Source organism: Stigmatopora nigra, chromosome 8, assembly GCF_051989575.1.
Source record: "Stigmatopora nigra isolate UIUO_SnigA chromosome 8, RoL_Snig_1.1, whole genome shotgun sequence".
Classification (NCBI taxonomy): Eukaryota; Metazoa; Chordata; class Actinopteri; order Syngnathiformes; family Syngnathidae; genus Stigmatopora; species Stigmatopora nigra.
In genome coordinates this window covers 6,852,948-6,872,226 of record NC_135515.1, presented here as the reverse complement: position 1 = coordinate 6,872,226, position 19,279 = coordinate 6,852,948, and the positions used below count along the sequence as shown (strand labels likewise).

The window sequence follows — 19,279 nt, the reverse complement described above, 5'->3', positions numbered from 1 at the left end:
GGGACAGAAGATTACAAACAAAGCAGGGATGACGCAACAAAAAAAGACATCTAGCCTGCCAGAGCTTCCTTTGCCCACCCCATGGGCATCCTGGCTATTGTACAGTACATGCATCATAAAAGTGTTGCCACATGCAAAAGCACCACAACCAAAAAAAAAAGGTCATATATCTGTATGAAAGCATGCATGCCAAGCCAGTGCAGTGCAGCACACTCACAGGGGGCTGGCGGGCGGGGGCAAGAAAGTGCTCCTGGCAGGCTCGTCCCAGCAGGGCTCTACCCCTGGCAAGGGGGTGAGAGGAGGCCTGCGGCAGGAGACAAACAACATGGGCCTGCTTCATATTGAACGGCATTAGTAAGGAAGGAGTACGGCTCACATCCTAATACTTGTTCTACGTTATAAAAGAGCCCTTGTTTCTCCAGTTGTTGATCATTTACGTCTATATTTTTTCCCCACACAGACAGATGATTACACACATATTGTACATTAAATGTGCAGCTAAACAACAAAAAAGTGTCCAACACTGAGAGTCATGCAGATAGTGGATAGTGTTTGAAGTTAAAAAAACACACATGGATATACAGAATTAGTACAAAAGAGCACATACACTGCTGCTTGACCACTCCAACTAATGTGCTGCACACTGATCAAGCTGCTTTGAACTCCTAATTGGCATATGGTCTGCATATATTTAATTTCTGCTGAAACTCCTGAATGTTTCACTTAGTGTATCATTTTAGATAAGCATACTGTATATTTTGTAAGAGTTTGTTTAATTCTACTTCAGTGCAAATGCAGATTCTCATGTCCTCTTACATAGTATAAGACACATTGATTTTTTTGTAATGACAAAATGTCTTATTGTTTGTTTTAATTCCAGTTTGAAGTAATAAAGTACTACAATATTTTATTTTTGTTGGAAAATGACTTACGGTGATTCCACACTTTTCCTGAAGTGCGTCACAGACAATGGAGGATCTGAAGAGCACAAAGACATTCACAGTTAACATTTTTTGTCGTGATACCCCAAGATAAGTCTCAGGTAGTCGTGGACCAACCCGGTTTGCGCTTGAGCTTGCGGCGGTGCTGCTTGTTGACGAAGCACGCCGCCAGCGTGCTAAACAGCACGGCCGCTGCCAAAAAACAAATGGTTGCAACTACGCCCGCAACCACGGGCCGGGCTAGACCCTCGTCAGTCACCTCCGCAGGGGGGAAAGGATCTAAAGATCATAGTAAAAAGGTTAGAGAGCAAGTAAGGCAAAGTATTTGTGTTGTACTAACCTGTACTAGACACTCCCACTACATTGCTACTCTCGCTGATTAGGTCTTCCATTACTGCCATTACTCGAAACTCATACCAGGACTCCTGATGTTATGGAAAAACATGGATGAGGAGAAGAAAAATCAATTAATGAATGAACAAAGGGACTTTATCTTCTTTTTATGGTCACATGACCAGAAACAGTTTCTGACCTGAACTAGGTCTCTAGCAACTATTTCAGTTTCAGTGGACGGAATCAAGTCATCCAGGGTCTCCCATCGCTCCCCAAGTCGAAACTCCATAATATAGCGGTTGATAGGCGATGAGTGGTTACTTGGGGGGAGCCAGGTGAGCAGGACGCCATGTTGAGTCCGGTTGGCGGTGAGGCACCGTGGTGGGGTAAGAAGCACCAGTGGTTCTGGGGTACCCAGGGGAGAGCCTGGATAACAAAGAAAGAGAGGATTCTGGATCATGGGTGTGCGAGGTGTGGTGTCCTTGCAAATTTAGCATTCTTTGCAATTAAGTGGATATATAACAACACAACTGTGCTCAATTCTATCAGTGTGAATTGTAAAGATTCAACAATGTAACATGTGCTACATTGAATAACAGTAAATTGTTTCCAAAATGTCATTTTGAAACCGCACTAGAGGGCAGTATATTACATTGAGCCTTCACAACAATAAATGTATTGAACACCGTTTCTATGCCAAAATGAAGAGTGTTGATGGCCACTTAAACTGAAGCCCACCTGCAGTGTGGACTGTCACAACTTCACTGAATGGGCCTGTGCCCAGCTTGTTCTGTGCCAGCACACTGAACTGATACTCTGTCCCAGGCTCCAGCCCTGGCACCAACAACCACGTCTGAGCACCAGAAACCGGCATGGAATGCCAGTCGTGTGGACCAAAGTCCACTCTCTTTGACCTGCACGCAGCAAACGGAAATAAAAGTCACATTTACATTTGAGTGGGACTCATACATTTTTAATCAACATAGATTTTTAATTGTTTGGCCTCACATGGTTTGGCTGCAATTTTACTTTATTGTTCTCTTTTTTTACTGGCAGGCCTTACGGTTTAAAGTTGGACTGTGCACACAAGTGACCTACTTACAACAGTCCACCAGGGAAATAAGATCACTAATAAAGGCGAAAGAGTATTATATTCATCTGATTATTACTTCTTTTCCTCCTAAGGCTGTCAAGAAAAAAATAACGTAACCCCCGGAGGGACATAAAATTCTTATTGTTCCATCGTTTTATTGTCATGATCACATCTCTAACGTATCTGCAGAAGGGATTATATCATGTTTCCTCAAATTGCAACTGTCATCCACAAGAAAAAAGAATCACCTCTATGAAACAGAAGCTTGCTTTTCCCTACTAGAAAAAAATGTAAGGACTAAATCTCACTAAATGTTGTAAAGCCATGGTACCCCCAAATTATTGGACGTCTACAGCTGTCAGTGGCACTAAAACATGAGTAAAAGGAAAGCTCTATAAAATGTTAATGAGTGGGGAAGAAAAGACAGGCTGAAATGCTGTCAGTTTATTGATGTTATTGCTCACTCACAGATAGTAAGGACTTAAGCCAATTTAAGCAGAAAAACACTCTCTGAATTAAATCAGCAGTAAATAAAGACCTCAGGCGGCAATTTGCGATCAAAGAAGAATCCACACGAAACATTTCACAAGGACACGAGGAGCACTCACACTGGTCCGTACCACACGGAAAAAGTCTGCTCAAAGCCGCCGTCGTAGCCCGCTTCCCAGGACACATTAGCGGAGGTGGTTGAGGCCACCACATGGATGTTGCCAGGAGCGTGTGGGCTGGTCCCTGAGTGTTTTACACACACAAACAAACACACACACACACACATCATGAAGCATAGAAACAACGCATAACCTGTACTCATCAGACCTCTCAGGCCTTCTTCCATGCTTTTTATGAATTGTCTAAATGTATATTTTGGAATTGACTGTTATACTTTTAAAATGATATCATTAGTAGAGAGCACAACGACATTATCAAACGTAAAGTATTTGGGAAAATGTCCTTAAGTGAATGTACTTATAGGATAAGGATATTATAGTAACAAACGTTGTGATAAATTCAAGACAAAGTCACATATTGGTCGTCAAGGAGTTTGGAAGCTTCTATATGATGTCTGAGGGTTTGAATTTACAGTTTGCAGTAAAAATGTCCTTGCTCCACTCAATGGACACAAAAGCTGTGCCGCGTAGCCATTACAGAATGAGCTCACAAATGAGCCTTATAAAGCCATTACAGATTAGATTAAATGAAAATTTAATGACGCCCACGGCCAAATTGGATAGAGGCGAAGAGATTAAGAGATGTCTATTGCTGGCTGCTTCATGGGAATCACACTAATGATGGGAAGCAGTGACAATGACATTTAGACACATGTGCAATGTGTGTGTGTGTGTGTGTGTGAGCGAGTGTGTCAGCTGGTACCAATGACCAGGATCCTGGTGTTGGCAGTTATGCTCGTGACTACGTTAGTAGCGACGCACTCCCACTCTCCGTGGTCCTCCTTGCTTAGCGACACAAACTGTAAGCTTCCACTGGGGAGGATGTTGTGCTTGCTTCGGCTTGGCTTCCCAACCTGCATGGTACACGGTTAAGGTGGTTGGTGTTTGACAAGTATGTGCCATAAAATATATCAGCCGTGAAATGACTTGAATCTTACAAGTCATATGTTTTAGAATCAATTGGAATGAACTGGTACCGGTACAAGATATACAATTTTGAATTAGAAAAATTATGAAATAAAATTTGTCCATACAGTATCAAAAGAAAAAAATGTTTCCTATGATATTGATAATTTTATGCTGAGAAAAATTGATTTTTTTCAGGAAAAAAGTTGTAATATCATGAGAAAGAAAATAAATAATTCTGTGATTCTCCAAAACAGTTCAATTGAAATTTGTATGTCCTACTTTACGAGTCTAATCCCAATGCCATCATTTTTTTTTATAGAAAACTGCCTTTTAAGAGAATTGAAAAAAAAACATTGTACAAATTGCTTATTTTTTACATGTGCAAAGTGTAAGTCGTATCAGGATTTAAAAAATTGCAATAATATTTATTTGTGTAATTATGGGAAAAAGTTGTGTTACTATTATGAAATAAAAAAACATTAAAATTTGGTGATTTTAGTATTACCTTTCTCCAAGTGATGCTGGGAATATCAGGGTCTCCAGAAGCAGCGCAGGGGATGACTAATTCTCTGCCAGCCTCCTGTCGGTACTCCCCCCCTGGCCTCACATTAAAGTAAGGGGGATCCTTTACACACAAACACTCACATCAGTACTGACCAGACTGTAAAGGTTCATACGGCTGGGTCTTCACCTTTAGCACCAGAGTGGCAGGGGGGGACATGCCCATGGTACCCAGGGCGTTGTAAGGCACGCAGGTGTAAGTGCCCAGGGAGTCTTCGGTGGCCTCGGCTACCCGGATACTCCCATCTGACGTCAGGCTCCAACCGGGGTACTTCTCCACTCTCAAAGGGTAGCCATCTTTTTCCCACTTGACTGACGTCACGGGTGGGTTGGCATCAGCCGGGCAGCGGATAGTGCCAGGCAGTTTGCGGGGGACGTAGATGACCGGGGGCATGTTGATCACTCGGGCCGGATCTGAGAGGGGAAAGAAGACCGACATTTTGGGAAATTTTAGAATGTGTTTTATCTCTATTTATTTTAGGGTTTTACATACATTTAAGCATGTTTTGATGAGGCAAATTTTGTCTAAATTATTATCTTTTTGCCATATTGCGCACCCCTACCCCTCAGACTGGATTAAATAGTATTATATAATTACAATGAGTTCATGTTGAGTAAACTGAAGTCTTCCCATACTGAAATGTTTAAGTAATCTGGTGGAAAATCTTCACTTTTCAATAAAATTTTGAATATATTGTGAATATCGCAACGCCGTTTTTTTTTCCAATATCATTCAGCCCTAGAAAGAAATCGACTAAATGGAAGTTGGACTGGCATGACGGAGCGAGGTCATTAGCGTCTCAGAGCAGCGGCCCGCATTTTGGGTGCCTGTGGGTGCAGCGCTGTCAATTCCCCATTGACAATCTATTCCCACATAGCTTAGCACAGTAATCAATGACTGGCAGGAGGCGACTGAAGAGAAAATTATCTCAGCGCATGACGGCTGACGCTGATGACAGCCTAGGAGTGGCCTTCTCATCTGTCAGTTAAATTTCTACATGCATGGAAATGAAGGTGGCCAAATCACGATATGAAGACGTCTCCCTCTTCAAATGACGAATGTGACGAAATGAAGACGGTTGCATCATGAAAGCATATTAGGTGACCTTGAAATTAGCCAAGGTGAACGTGTGGTGGTGAGAAATAACAGAGCAGCTTTCCTGCTTTTCCCGCCTCTAATATCCACCCACTCCACACCCCAACGCCAGTGCACACGGTTGCCATGGCAACACTCACACTGAACGATCAGGTAAGCCGACGCCGACGGTGAGATGCCCAGGCTGTTGCTCGGGCTGCACGTGTACTTTCCGGCGTCCTCTGGCTTGACCCGGAAGATGATGAGGGTGCCGTCGATAAGGATGCGCACTCGCAGCTTCAGGTCACTGCAAAGAAAGAGCGCTTTTATTTAGATACAAGGAGTGTTCCAAGTTACTTTAAGAGGCCAAAAGAGAGCAGCAGAGAGTCAACCAGTTGGGAATAATGTCAATTGAAATCATGTTTAGTGCTGTACTCAATTAATAATAATAAAAATATAAACTATGGAATAAAAATATGAAATCAATAAAAATAATCAAAAAGAACTATAAGCTAAATCTTAAGGTAATAATTAAATGTGTTACGCTTGATTTAGGATGACTTTGATTGACTATAAAAATTGAATAATAAAATTATACTATGTATATATACAGAATATTTAATACATTGAGATAGAAAGAAAAGTATTACAGTGAAAGACAACTCTTAGTGGTATATCTAATAATAATAGTGTAGTAATTAGACTCCCAAATAGAAGAAAACTTTACTTTTTGAAGTAGACATTTTCATCCTCCAAGAACCAGGTGTAGGTCAGGTTGCCAGGATATGCCTCGGCTTGGCAGGTGAACAGTGCATTCTGAGATATGTTGACGGTGACATTTTCTGGTGGGGAGACGATGAACGGAGGCCCTGAAAAGACAAACCAGAAACATACAATTAAAACACCTAACCTTCAATTTTTGCCTCACATTTTGTTTTTATCTCTGGCTTTGTTCTAGCTTATTATATTGGCCAGCTTTACACTTGTATGGGAGTGCTAAATGTTCAACCATTTCTTCGACATCAAAAACAGGCTCCAGTTCCACTTATAAAAATCCATAGATCATTGATACAATGCAGTATGGCAGATATACAGTTATGGCTGTTAAGCTTGCGCGTGCTTCACATTGTAACCTTTCCATCCTCTCGGGAAATCTTGCTAGTAACTCTCCATGAAAAAGGAAGCAGAAAAAACTTGGCCATGAAAGGTAAGCTGTCTTTTGTTGAGCGGGTCCAGAAGGAACATAGCGTGGTATGTGGATTGAGAGAAGTGATAGTTTACAGTAGTTATTCAGTTCCTCTGTCAAAATTGTATTTGATAACTTGTGATATTCTCAAGGAAGGTAGTATGCAACTACGCTTCTAAAAAAACTGAATGATGGTTGAATCGTTTTCTAAATTGCCACTGGGCCCTTAGCCATTGAGTTAGTTATCCTTTTTAAATCAATAGGGTTCTCACTGTAACATAAGATGTGATTCATGAAAGTTTTCAAGACAACCGCTTGAGAGGCAACATGACTGGCAGAGCACTGACAGGTGAACTTTGACAGGCGAAACAAAAACACTTGGACCCCAGAGAGAGGGGGGAAAACAGCACTTCCCCTGTTGACATGTTTTAAAGGTAACACTTGCTTGTTATTTATGTTATGTCAACCCACAGAAGAACGGAGAGACAAGGAAGACACAACTACAGTTTGTTAGTTTCTCAGAGCTAATGGAGGAGAAAGGGAAAGAGAATCCATAATAGGTAGTCTTTTTGTGAATAAGATATCATCTCATCTCATTTTCTAAACCGATTTATTCTCACCACTCACCAGGGTCGCGGGGGGTGCTGGATCCCATCCCAGCTGAGGCGAGGCACACCCTGAATTGGTGGCCATCCAATCGCAGGGCACAAGGAGACAAAGAACCATTCACGCTCATAGCTAGTGGCAATTTAGAGTGTCCAATCAGCCTACCATGGATGTCTTTGGAATTTGAGAGGAAACCGCATTACCCGGAGAAAACCCATGCAGGCCCGGGGAGAACATGCAATGTGCTCAAGATGAAATATATCATTTAACTTGAAGAGTAGGGCACGTGTGTATCGCCGTCAATAGCTCCGAGACATGATCAGCCAATGACTTCACTTGACCCACTCGTACCTTGCACCAGCAGACGGGTGGTGTGCAGCACCTCCCCTTGGTCGCTGTAGGCTCTGCACGTGTACGCCCCTCTGTCGTCGCGGGTGATACTAAGGATGGTCAAGCTTCCGTCATGTACCTGAGAGATAAAACACAAATAGAAAATAAACGCAAAGATTAAAAGATGTAAAAACGTGAGTGCGCCGTGAAAATGACTGTGGCTTAACTAGCTTAAGGAGAATTATAGAGGCAATAATATAAGGCAAAGAAGCACTAAAGATCTTCCACAACCTTTAAATTATGCAACATCTTGTGATGCCACGTCCATTCAAGTCTCACATAGCTGTTGTCAGTCTATTATGCAGCTCGGGGAGAAAAGAACTAATCACACGGAACATATTTTACATCTGTCATAAAACTCAACTGTTGTGAAATGAACAAATATGCCACTTTCGCAGCACTGTTTGAATGTGTCAGGCTCAAAGTCGGAGTGTCATCAAAACAGCCCAAAACTGTGAAGAAAATCCAATCTGGGGCCTGAGATCAGAGAAGCCATGTCCAAAATTAAAAGTTCAAACTTGAGAGTGCTGGACATTTATGAGAAAAAGAGCATCATGCACTGAATGATGAGAATTATCGTATTCTGTAAGACTGTAAGGTGATTGGCATTCTCAATAGATATTTGTGAGAAAAGTCCCACAATGTCAAAGTCTGTGAAGGTGGTACCATATAACACACCAGATCAAGATGCAAAACACTTAGAGGATGGTAGTTAGAATGTACATACATACAGTATGTGTGTCATTATGTTTAACATCTTCGTTGTATCCCTTTTCCCAGTGCCCATAAATAAAGCAATAAAGTTGAGGAAAGGGAGCACCATGACAATTCCCCCGATCTCCCCTCCTCTCCTCTCCTCTCCAGCCACTGTCTGACACATTCCTGCATTTCTCTGGCGAGTCTCTGTGGAAGCAAGCATGTGGGTGAGCAAACACCAGCACACACGCACATGCACAAATTTGCACTTGCACTTGCACTTGGAGGAGCCTTTTAGCATATCCATTTCCCAAGAAAGAAATATATCAGTTGACAGCTGGTAAACTCTACGTTCAATTCTGTATTTTGTTTCTAAACTAGAAGCGATTCGTTTAAATAAAGACTAACTGAATATATGTGCCTGTAATTAATAATGAATCAAAATGTTGTCCAATCCTTTAGTGGAGTGAGTGCACGGTTATTTACACTTGTTAGGTTTCTTTGAATAGAAGAGCGGAGGAATTTGAAAAATGCAATAAAACGTGGAAAAGGCCAAGGAAAACAATAAAGAAAATTAAGAGTCAAATGCAAGAAAATAGATTCAAACCAAAAGACACATCCTAAATTATCATACATTGATCTTTTTCTTTCCTTACCGAATATTTTGCGTTGCTGAGAAGCTCCTCCCCCTCCCTCAGCCAGCTGATTCCAGGTTTGGGGTTTCCCTGGGCAAAGCAGCTGAGCAAGATGCTGCCCCCCTCCTTCGCCTCCACATATTGTGGCGGGGTCGATGTAAATGTTGGCGGCGCTGTTGGAAGATGAAAAGTATATTAAAATTATTCATTCTTATAAGCGATAATCAAAGCAATATTAAAACATATAATTTAGAACTATAAAAAAGGTAATTGTGACTGTACTGGGTTAAAGAAAATACATAAGACTAACCCAGAGATATTTACCATTCAAAAGTTTTTTGTAAGAGAGTCTCTTGTTTAACCACTCACAAAAAGCTAGAAAGTACTTTCTAAACAGCTAAAAATGGAGTAACTGCTTTGATGTCTAATAAAGAATAAGGCATCCCCTAAATGGAACGTCTTAAATGTCCAAAAGGATGCTCTTGGTGATGTCCTGGCATTACCCCTTGATGCTCCTAAGCTTCACCGGCAGCCACCAAGAAGCCTCTCTTCACCAGCAACCTGGGGCCAATAAACCTTCTTTCTTTTTTTCCCTCCCTCCTTTGAGTATTTCAATATAGTGATGATAAATAGCGGCAGTGTGCTCATTTTGAAGCGAGAATACAAGTGGGCCACTTGCTCGCTGCTGGGAAAGTTACCATGCTAACTAATGGTCCACTTACAACTCTGTCGGCCTCTCCGATTTGCTACCGAGTAAACATACATTGGATGCACAGGCATAAAGTAAACGCCGCTGAGACATCCTTAAGTCAATGGCTGTGCATGTTAAGATGCATTATTTTCACGCCATAGTGACGGAGCAGTCACCTAATTGTTGCCTAGCAATGAGTTAGGCTTTTAATTAGGAGTTGTATTATTGATTTCTAGTGGAGTTGAGGACTGCAACATATAAAGTCACTTTCAAAGTACAGAATTATACATATTACTGCATACATCCAGAATGCCAAGTAGTATGCATACCAAAGGAAGATATTTACAGCCTGGACAGTACTGTATTATTCCAGAATTTGAAGACATTATGGACTTAAAATTTTCTTCACTTTAATGATTTCCTACTACACATTCCTCAATAATAGGCAATAAATTATAAAAGGCTTGATTAGGTCAATATTGGAAAGCATTATTTATTCGTTTTTTTTTTTTTTTTGGGCTTTGGTAAATCGAAGGAAAGCTACAGAAGCATTGGGGAGAATAAGAAGCACGCAAACCTCACAGGAAACCCAGAAGGGAGCTACTTAGACTAACATATTTATTATGTAACCACAACAAATACTGTGCTCCAGTGATGTGGTAGCGTTGCTTTCATTCTAAGTCCAATTTAGTGGCCTCTTGAGGGAAAGAGCATAGTGTGACAACAAACAAGAGCCGCGCACACAGCATGGCTATGACGGAAAGTTCATCCAGTTAACTTGGGAATTTGTTGTCAGGTATAGTGACACACTTGAGTTGTTCCACGAATAAAAAAGTAAGTTGAACATCAGGAAAGTCAAGTAGCGGTAGCTGAAAACGTATCAATTATAGAGACCTGAATCTCTTTTGTGCGTAGCTTTATAAAACTCAAAAGTTTCAGAGTGAACTGAACCAGAAAGAAACAACAAATGTATTTTTTTTTCTTGCCACGGGTTTCTAAGAATGTGAGTGGGGGGAAAATAACACATGTCGGTCTGTGTGTACTTGATTTAACGACACAATACAGGCATATTATAGTTAAATATGTACTTTTACTTAATAGAAGTTTATCATATTTTCCTAATCATTCTAAAGGCAATCCTTAATGGATTCAGTGATACTGTTGTTCCTCATTTGTGACAAAACGACAGTCTAACAAAGTCATTTTCTTCCTCACATTGAGTGTCTCATCTGCAAAAAGGAAAGCGCCAAGCCGACTAGACAGGGGGATGAAGAAAAGGAAGAGGAGGTGGGAGGCAGACCGGAGGGAGACTGGCCTCACTGTCTTTTCGGGCACAAGGCCTCGCCATCTGACACCTGCCACTGAGTGGGCACTAATGCGCTGTCCGCTTGGCAGGAAGCGAAGGCCACCGAACAGGAACTCCGAAGGAGGAGTGCGTGTGTGCGTGCGTGCGTGCGTGCATGTAAACAGAAGAAAAAGCAAAGAGCTGTATGGACGAGGAGGGCACCTGCTACACGCACACAACTTCCAAGTCATCACTTGTTTGATGTGTGCGCTCTGAACCAACGCCAACATTGAAATATTTTCTTTAAGAGGTCTTCAGAGCAAATCGACGAGACTCTTAACGCTTTGAACCAATGCCATGACATCATTTCTGCCTATTGCCTTTTGATGCTATTTCTGATTGCAGTAATGAAGGAAGCATATTTACAAATTAGGACAATTTATAGTCATAATTCTAAATATGATTATACTAAGTAAATTGCTGCTATTGACGACAATGGACATATAATTCATTTGAAGGGCTGGCAAAGAATGATCATGTAATGATCAGCAATAACTGTCTAATTCTTTAGAACTAGCAGGGCTGGCAGTAATCATTCACTCAGTCAGCAAATTCAGATCACTGCCAATCTGCCCACTTCAAATGGATTGGACACCTATCGCCAATAATAAAAGCCAATGACTAATAGTTGCTGTAAGAGTGAAGAGATCTGCAGCTGGAAGTTGAGTATGAATACCAATGAGGCAAAGTGACAAAAGTGCAGTATGCCCCCACAACAACACGACATTCATAAAAGCTCGCAGGTGACTCTCGATGCCACAGTCTGGCCTATTCACTACCCATGTGGGACAGAGGATGTCATACAGTGGCAACATAAAAGGGCACACTCTCATTTAGCGGCGTTGATGTAACGTAGGCCGATTCCAAAGAGAAGGAAAAAAAAACAATCAGCCTATATACATTTGCATCTTTTACTCTAACGTGATTATGCAGGGACTTTATAAATGGTTCTTTATGGTACATTATTCCGCATGCAGTACCGTGTCATCATTATTCAAATAGGAGGTGCTGCAAAGTACTGTAAAACATATGCATAATCACATTTCACATACCAAAAATATATGTGTGAATGACTCACAGAAGGTTAGAAGACCTGCGAAAGAACGTGTTAGAATCAAAAACTTTGCCTCAACTGAAAATGATGCATACTGCTGGCAAGCCAACTTTTGGAGCATCATCTGCGACCAAAACGCCTGATAAAAGCTGAGCAAAATGTATTCCTCACATAAAACACAGCACACTGCACAGGATTTACTAATACACTTGGGGATTTGATGAGGAAATGCATTGGCGCAGATGTTATTTTCCCACCCAGTCATCACTTTGATAACTCATAGACAAGCCTGGACAACGTCTCAATACGACCTTAACAAACCACAATCAATAATGGAGCTTGTTCGAATAGGTCTCATGAAAACACAACACTGGAACATTCACCGCTTATTTAAAGACTGCATGCTTTTCAAAAATATCAGTGGTTTCTCCAAATTAAAGAGGTGAGCACTTGGGTATACATGTATATATTGATGGCTATGACCCTTAATGCTCAACCAGATAAGCAGAACAAGGTTGGGAGACTCACCATTGACCGTGAGGTGCACCCAGCTGCCGTTGTGGAAGGTGTCGTACTGTTGCTCCAACATCAGGACCCTGCACTCGTACCAGCCTTGGTCCTCTGAGCGTACCGGCTCAATCTGCAGGGAGGCTTTCCCGTGCAGAGAGGCTCGACCTGTGGACACGAGATAATTATAACACACAAAAAAAGACAGCTTTTTGGACAGGTTTATCAGTCTTGTTGTGGTTCACGGGGATTATTTTCATGTACCCTGATCAAGACTAAGTACAACAGATCCAAATTGTCATCTAAAATGAGAGTACATGCATGAGTCTACACAAGCTCATGACATCTTTCAGCAAAAAAAGTGCAAACAACTTCCCAGCTCAGATAAATATGTGAAATTGGCTGAAAAACAGAGCAGCAGCTTAGCAGTAATTCCCCAAGGCCACAATTTAAGATGAGTCAAAGGTATCAGTGCAGCTGGAAAAACAGCCTTCCATCTCTAAGAAGGCATACGTTTCACACACAACCTGTCCAGTCTGACACTTTATTTTTCTTCTCTTTCTTCACAGCTCAGTATAAATTGGAATTCAAAAAGGAGCAAATCGCAAGGGAAGGGAGAAGTTGAAGAAAGGCAGTCTGTTGAAGTCTGCCGCTTTTCGGCTGTCTGTCTCGCGGCTGCTCACACGGCCGCCTTTGACAGCCCGACACACTAAAACATTTGCTTCTGCCCGGTTTGACAAGGATTTTGAGATAGAGCCTCGTTGCCAACTTTGATGTGTAAACGCAATATACTCCCTCTTGCTGTTCCTCGGCGTTTAAGCTGCCGAAATGTACATATATGTGATGCATAGTTGGGCTAACAGCTGGACCAGTTGGGGGTGCAGATTTTTTTTTTTTGTTAGCAGAAAATCGATAGCATCACGGTGAGGATAGGAGCGCAGCAACTGCAGTCTTGCACAAGGGGGGAAAAAAGGCTGTTTGTCTTGAAAAAAGTCAGCTCTATTTTTGGCTGGCCATTGAAGTGCTGAGTCGGGGCGGGCGGTGTCTTGTAGAGATCAAGGGAGTCGGTTCTGCTTAAGTTAACCGCAATGCATCTTAATTAGCATTACAGGAAAATTAGGGGAATTGGCATATTTAAAGCTTTCACATGAATCAAAATGCACCGCCAAAAAAAATTGCTTGGTTGCACCTCTCAGAATCGAGGTCAGTTTTACTTTGCAAACTGAGAATCATGGAAAAATCTCAAGGATATAAAATGGAAGCTGCATTTTTGACGCATTTTGGTGAAAGGCCGCCTAATATAACGTGATTTTTTTGTGCTGATAAATTGCTTGAAAGAATTGGATCATTGTAGCTTTCTTGAGGACATTTTTTGTTATCTTCCTGATTATTCTCCAGGGTACAAACTGAGAATTACAATCACTAATGACCAAACCAGGGTAAAGTCTTCCTCTTATAAAGCTATCTTGGACACACTGCAAATGACTAGGCTAGTGTTAAACAATATTGCTTCACATCATATTCTTGTCTCAATGAGGGGTTTTCAAACTTTTATGCTTTAAAATCAAATTTTCAAACTCCTGCAATCTACCCTTTTTTCCAGGCCACCGGCAAAGCTCAGTAGTTATGTATGTTGATATACCACGCAATCGACTTTAAGGCGGATAAGGGAATATCCACTATCCGATACATGCTCTGGCTTACTGCAGTCATGCCAGATTCATAATAGCCTAGCTAAGGAAACCAACAGCCTCGAGCAAAACTCACTGTTGTACCAATAGTACTTCACGACTAATAGATCACAGTGTACGTAATAACCACCGCTGATCTAAACTATCCTGAATGCTTTTCTACTCCATTTGCAGTCGATCAACAAACCCCTCAACAAAAATGTTTATTTATCCAAATAAACACTGTTCCTATTTAAGAACTTCATTTCATATCTGTTTGTTGTGGTTTCCACTACCCACATAACTACAAATGTCGGCAAGGTCTTGTTGAAAGATATATGATCTTCTTATTCCTGCATCTTGTCCCAGAGGCTGAGAATCAACGGCTAAAAATCTCACAAGATGCACAGCTGAATTATTGATGCAGTAGGCACAGAAATAGATGTTTTTAAATGCTGTAATTTCAATACAGCTGCGGGACAAACACGCGCGGTAATGAAAGGGAGATAATATATGTCTGCGATGGGTACACAAAGCGCATCGTTTAACAGGAAAAGATCTTTTCATTAGGGACAATTTGCATCCAAGGGTGGGTTTTCTGCAAATGCGATGACATTAAGCAATTATACAGCTCATTACATTACATAAAAATAAACACAAACCATAGTGTAGCCTGCTAGTAAGACTCCACGTTTTAAAGAGTTTAAGAGAGTCATTCCAAAGTCTAGTGCTAGTTTAAAACCTTTATGCTCTTGAAAAATTATGTTCTATTGTATATAAATATATATATATATATATATATATATATATATATATATATATATATATATATATATATATATATATATATATATATATATATATATATATATATATATATATATATATATATATATATATATATATATATATATATATATATATATATATATATATATATATATATATATATATATATATATATTCACTTTTACTGCAAATGAATATTGGCTCCTAATATTGGTTATTGACCTCCTCTAACTACAAATAATAGGTATCAGTCTTGAAAAACCCATATCGGTCGATCACTAAATGAGATGATAGTGTTTACACTGCTGTTCTTCTTCAGGCATGGTGTTGGAAAAGGAGACAATAATGCACTTTGACGGGGGCACTTTGTCGCAGCGTGAGCCACCCGCCATTGGTCGACAGGTTCATGTCAACAATGACACACTCCCGAAGGCGCACTGATGGCGGCTACTGAGATCTCCTGGAGGGATCCATTCGTAAAATAAATAAATAAAAAAGACGGGAGTTGCTTTCACATTCAGGACATGAAATGCAGCCATGCTTCACCTCGATTTGACAGCGCATTAACAGTCGAGGGTAGAGTTTGCTACACGGTAAAAAGGAGCCAAAAGGAGGGGATAAATGTGACCCCATTCTGACAGCTCCCCATCTTAACTCTTTTCCTCAGTCTCACACATACACACAAAAAGAGGAAACTTCAGAGAAAGCAATTTCCTACTGTGTGAAAAGGCAGTACTCAGACATTGACTAAATCAGTGCAGGAGGATTTGTTATTTTTTTTTATGTTATGTGATTCATGTGGTGTGAAATGCATCTCTAACAGGCAATGCTTTTACTTTCAATCAACCGTGAGAGTCACACATCAGTCACATGGCTCACAACTATTTCTTTGAGGGTTTTTTTAGTGGTGTTCTGGAATTTGATTATGCTTTCGGAGTGGCTATGCTGAATGTTTTTTAAATGTTAGATTACGCTGCTTTGACAAGATTGGCTGCGTTGACAACGTTTTAGGTATTCCCAAGCATACTAATCAATCCGACAAATTTCCTCACTGAGAGAAATATCTAAAATGTGGTGAATGTAATTGTAAACCTGTTTCAGAACTTCAATTTGAAACAGAGCCTTATCTTTTGGTTCTAATTGAGAACCTAACACTTTAATGGAACTCTAACACTGAACTCTCAACTGGAATCCGACCACTGATTTCAGGATAATGATTGAGTGCCTTCACGGTACGTATTTATGTACTCACCAGTGTACTCTGGATCCACATGGGGAGGGTAGAAGCGGAAGTTGATGAAGAAGGGAATAGGCACTCCAAACTTAAACCACTCCACCACGTATGGGGGCTGTTGGCCATCCAAAGGAGGGGACACGTCGCACCCCAGGATCACGCTCTCTCCGGCACGTGCCGTCACAAACCGAGGCTCTTCTCTCACTCCGTGGGCACCTGAAAATGCAATGAGGCGCTTTGACCAACAAAATAATCCAAATTCATTAAAAGCACATTGACTTTATTGCACACAGACAATAAAGTGGCACCACTTTGAGTGGTGCTGCCTTACAGTAGGTGAGCGGAAGCTGCCAAAAGCTTCCATTGATCCTTGCCGGCTGTCAACGGGTCTGAACGCTGGCCTACCTACCTCAGCAGAATGCTCACTCTGGGATTTTCTTTACTTTGCCACCAGCCCCAGACCATAATTTAATTGAGGTGTGGTATCAAGGGACATATTGACATTTCACTATGGGGAATCTAATAGGAAGTGGAAGCGTTTATTAATAGGATGATGCTTGATGAGATAAGTATTGGGATCGATTCAGTCTATCAATCCAATTATAATTGAAGGTATAAGCGGGCAAAAGTAAAGGGACTTGGCCTGATTATAGTAAGGTAGACTATAAAGTACATTTTGGAATATTGTTCTAAAAATGGTCTGCTGAGATAAATGAGTAATATTGGTTGTTTCATTAAAATAGGTGTGACAGTAAGGACCTATTTGAAACCCCCATCCTGGTTTTAAAGTATTCAACAATCTTGCAATCAATCAACCAAACCAATATACTACTATACTTTGGAAAATGATCATTTGAAACGTAATGCTTTCTTGAAACCCCAATTTTCAATGAAACAGAAATTCACTGGTACAAGTGCATCTTTGCAAGAGGATATTGAGTAAAGCTGTTGTAAAATTGTAGGTGAAAACAATCTGTAGCGCAATGGAAGGTAATAAAATGACATCCCCTTTGACCTATAAAGTTATTTTTGAGAGAGAAACCAAAAACATACTATTTCCTAGACCACCTCTTCCTCAACAAACTACAAACTAAAGCTTGGACTCCATCTCTGAAAGGCCATATGGATCACTCAGGGAGTATGTTTATCATTTTAATCGGCATTATCCTTGTCATACAGTTAATCCACTGTGGTCATTTCTGCCGGCGCAGATTCTGAACTGAAACAAAAGCAGATTAAATCAAATTATGTATTTTCCCCCCCAAATCATCTGGTGGAATCTGCTTTTGATACTGTGCCTTTTGAGCAAATGAACGAACGAAGTAAAGCCTTTATGCAATAATAGTTTGGTTATGATATTTTGCAATCTATTGAACCCAAGCAGAATCAGATCTCACTTGAATGGAGTGATGTACAAAGATCGACCGTCACATGTCAGAATGAGCAGAAGGCATATGGACAAACAGATAGTTTTTATGCATAGTCATCTTAGTCCATTAGCTATACATTAAGTGATGATTATCTCCAACCTTGGATGCTTGGCATTTGTTAAGTGAGAAAAGACTATATGTACACTTAAGGCATTGGTTAAGTCGAGTCACTTGACAAGCTTATACCAAGAAGAGAAAGGGAAAAAAACAATCCGTGGTTTTCTGTGCAGCCGTGCAGGCGGTTTCTGGTTCCTGGCTGGATATTATTTTTGGATCCTGTAAACACTTCCAGAGCTAATGATTGCCAAACTCATTAGGGAATCCTCAAGGGGGCGCAATGAGCAGTGGCTCCATCACAGCATTTAGCATTTTCAATTCCTTAATGGATTCACAACGACCCATGCTAGGGTTTACGAGTGCTTAATGAGGGGGAATATTCATGCTTTCGACAACATATTCATGTCATAGAATGCTACCATAAAACCTGTCACCATTCCATTGCTTCATTCAGCATTCTTGACACAACGCTCTGCGACTTGGCTTCCAAAATCGACCTCAAGCCTCGTATATTTCGCATCTTATTTTGCAATATCCACTGCTACACAAACATCATGACGGTGTGAAAATAGCTTAATACGTGCGAACTTATGCTCATGGTTAAAACAGGTATGTATAAATCAAGAAAAGGTGCAAAACTAAAAATAGGGGGAATCACATATAAATTTGCATTGAGGAGAAGGCTATGGGAAATACAGTAGGCTCACTGGGTTAAATGGCTCCAAAAAGATTCTCAAGGACGTGCAGCCACTGGGCTGGATGGGCCACTGACAGGGAGGTAATTGAATGCCAGACTGCACGGCTGAAGGTCACGTCAGAGAATGTGTGCGTGTCTATGTCTGGATACAGTACTTATGCACAGAGGCAGTAATAACAATGCAAACAGTTTTAACTTGTGTTTTTAACAGTGCATTTGTATAGTGTTTAAAGTAATTCAAACTTCAGATTTCAAGGTTAAAATATTATTACTATTTTTTGTCCTTTTTATGTAAATATGCCAAATACTTTATTTTAGGGTCAAAATGCAGTGCACTAACTATTGGGTAAAGTTTGTGACATTTCAAAAATGTTAGGTAAACTGCATTAAGATATGGGGTGACCATTAATTTTTTTTATGCTACATGCAGAGTACAGCAAGGTGCCCCAAACTATGAAGTTCAAGCGATGGAGCAGGTTAAAAAGTTCTTAAAAGATTGCTATAAAGTGACAATGCTATCAATGAGGTTGGTTATTGGCATTTTCGGTTTGTGTTTTACTGTCTTTTGGGAGGTTAGAGTAGTTTAAAGCTTTAAAAAGTTGCAAAAAGGCTGTAAAGATAGATGCCTATTAGTGTTTTTTATGGCATATGTGCAGAGGCTTTCAAAAAGGTGACCATTTAAGTTTTTTACAAGCAGGGGTGATGGGGCTAA

The 19,279-nt window shown here is 40.6% G+C and overlaps 1 protein-coding gene across 3 annotated transcripts in view; it reads right to left on the bottom strand.

The window, feature by feature from the left end:
- igsf9ba (immunoglobulin superfamily, member 9Ba) overlaps positions 1–19,279 on the bottom strand; it is a 31,615-nt gene that overhangs the window by 9,972 nt on the left and 2,364 nt on the right. For 2 of the 3 annotated variants that reach the window (XM_077722991.1, XM_077722994.1), the window contains exons 2-17: positions 16,402–16,599; positions 12,712–12,858; positions 9,115–9,266; positions 7,724–7,841; positions 6,308–6,449; positions 5,742–5,887; positions 4,636–4,919; positions 4,450–4,569; positions 3,739–3,889; positions 2,976–3,099; positions 2,013–2,188; positions 1,474–1,700; positions 1,282–1,366; positions 1,059–1,220; positions 933–978; positions 218–304 (exon numbers count right to left, since the gene is read on the bottom strand). In XM_077722991.1, the coding sequence (XP_077579117.1) occupies positions 218–304; positions 933–978; positions 1,059–1,220; positions 1,282–1,366; positions 1,474–1,700; positions 2,013–2,188; positions 2,976–3,099; positions 3,739–3,889; positions 4,450–4,569; positions 4,636–4,919; positions 5,742–5,887; positions 6,308–6,449; positions 7,724–7,841; positions 9,115–9,266; positions 12,712–12,858; positions 16,402–16,599 (2,365 nt within the window). The remainder of the gene's footprint in view (positions 1–217; positions 305–932; positions 979–1,058; positions 1,221–1,281; positions 1,367–1,473; positions 1,701–2,012; positions 2,189–2,975; positions 3,100–3,738; positions 3,890–4,449; positions 4,570–4,635; positions 4,920–5,741; positions 5,888–6,307; positions 6,450–7,723; positions 7,842–9,114; positions 9,267–12,711; positions 12,859–16,401; positions 16,600–19,279) is intronic. The other variant, XM_077722993.1, reaches the window with a different exon arrangement.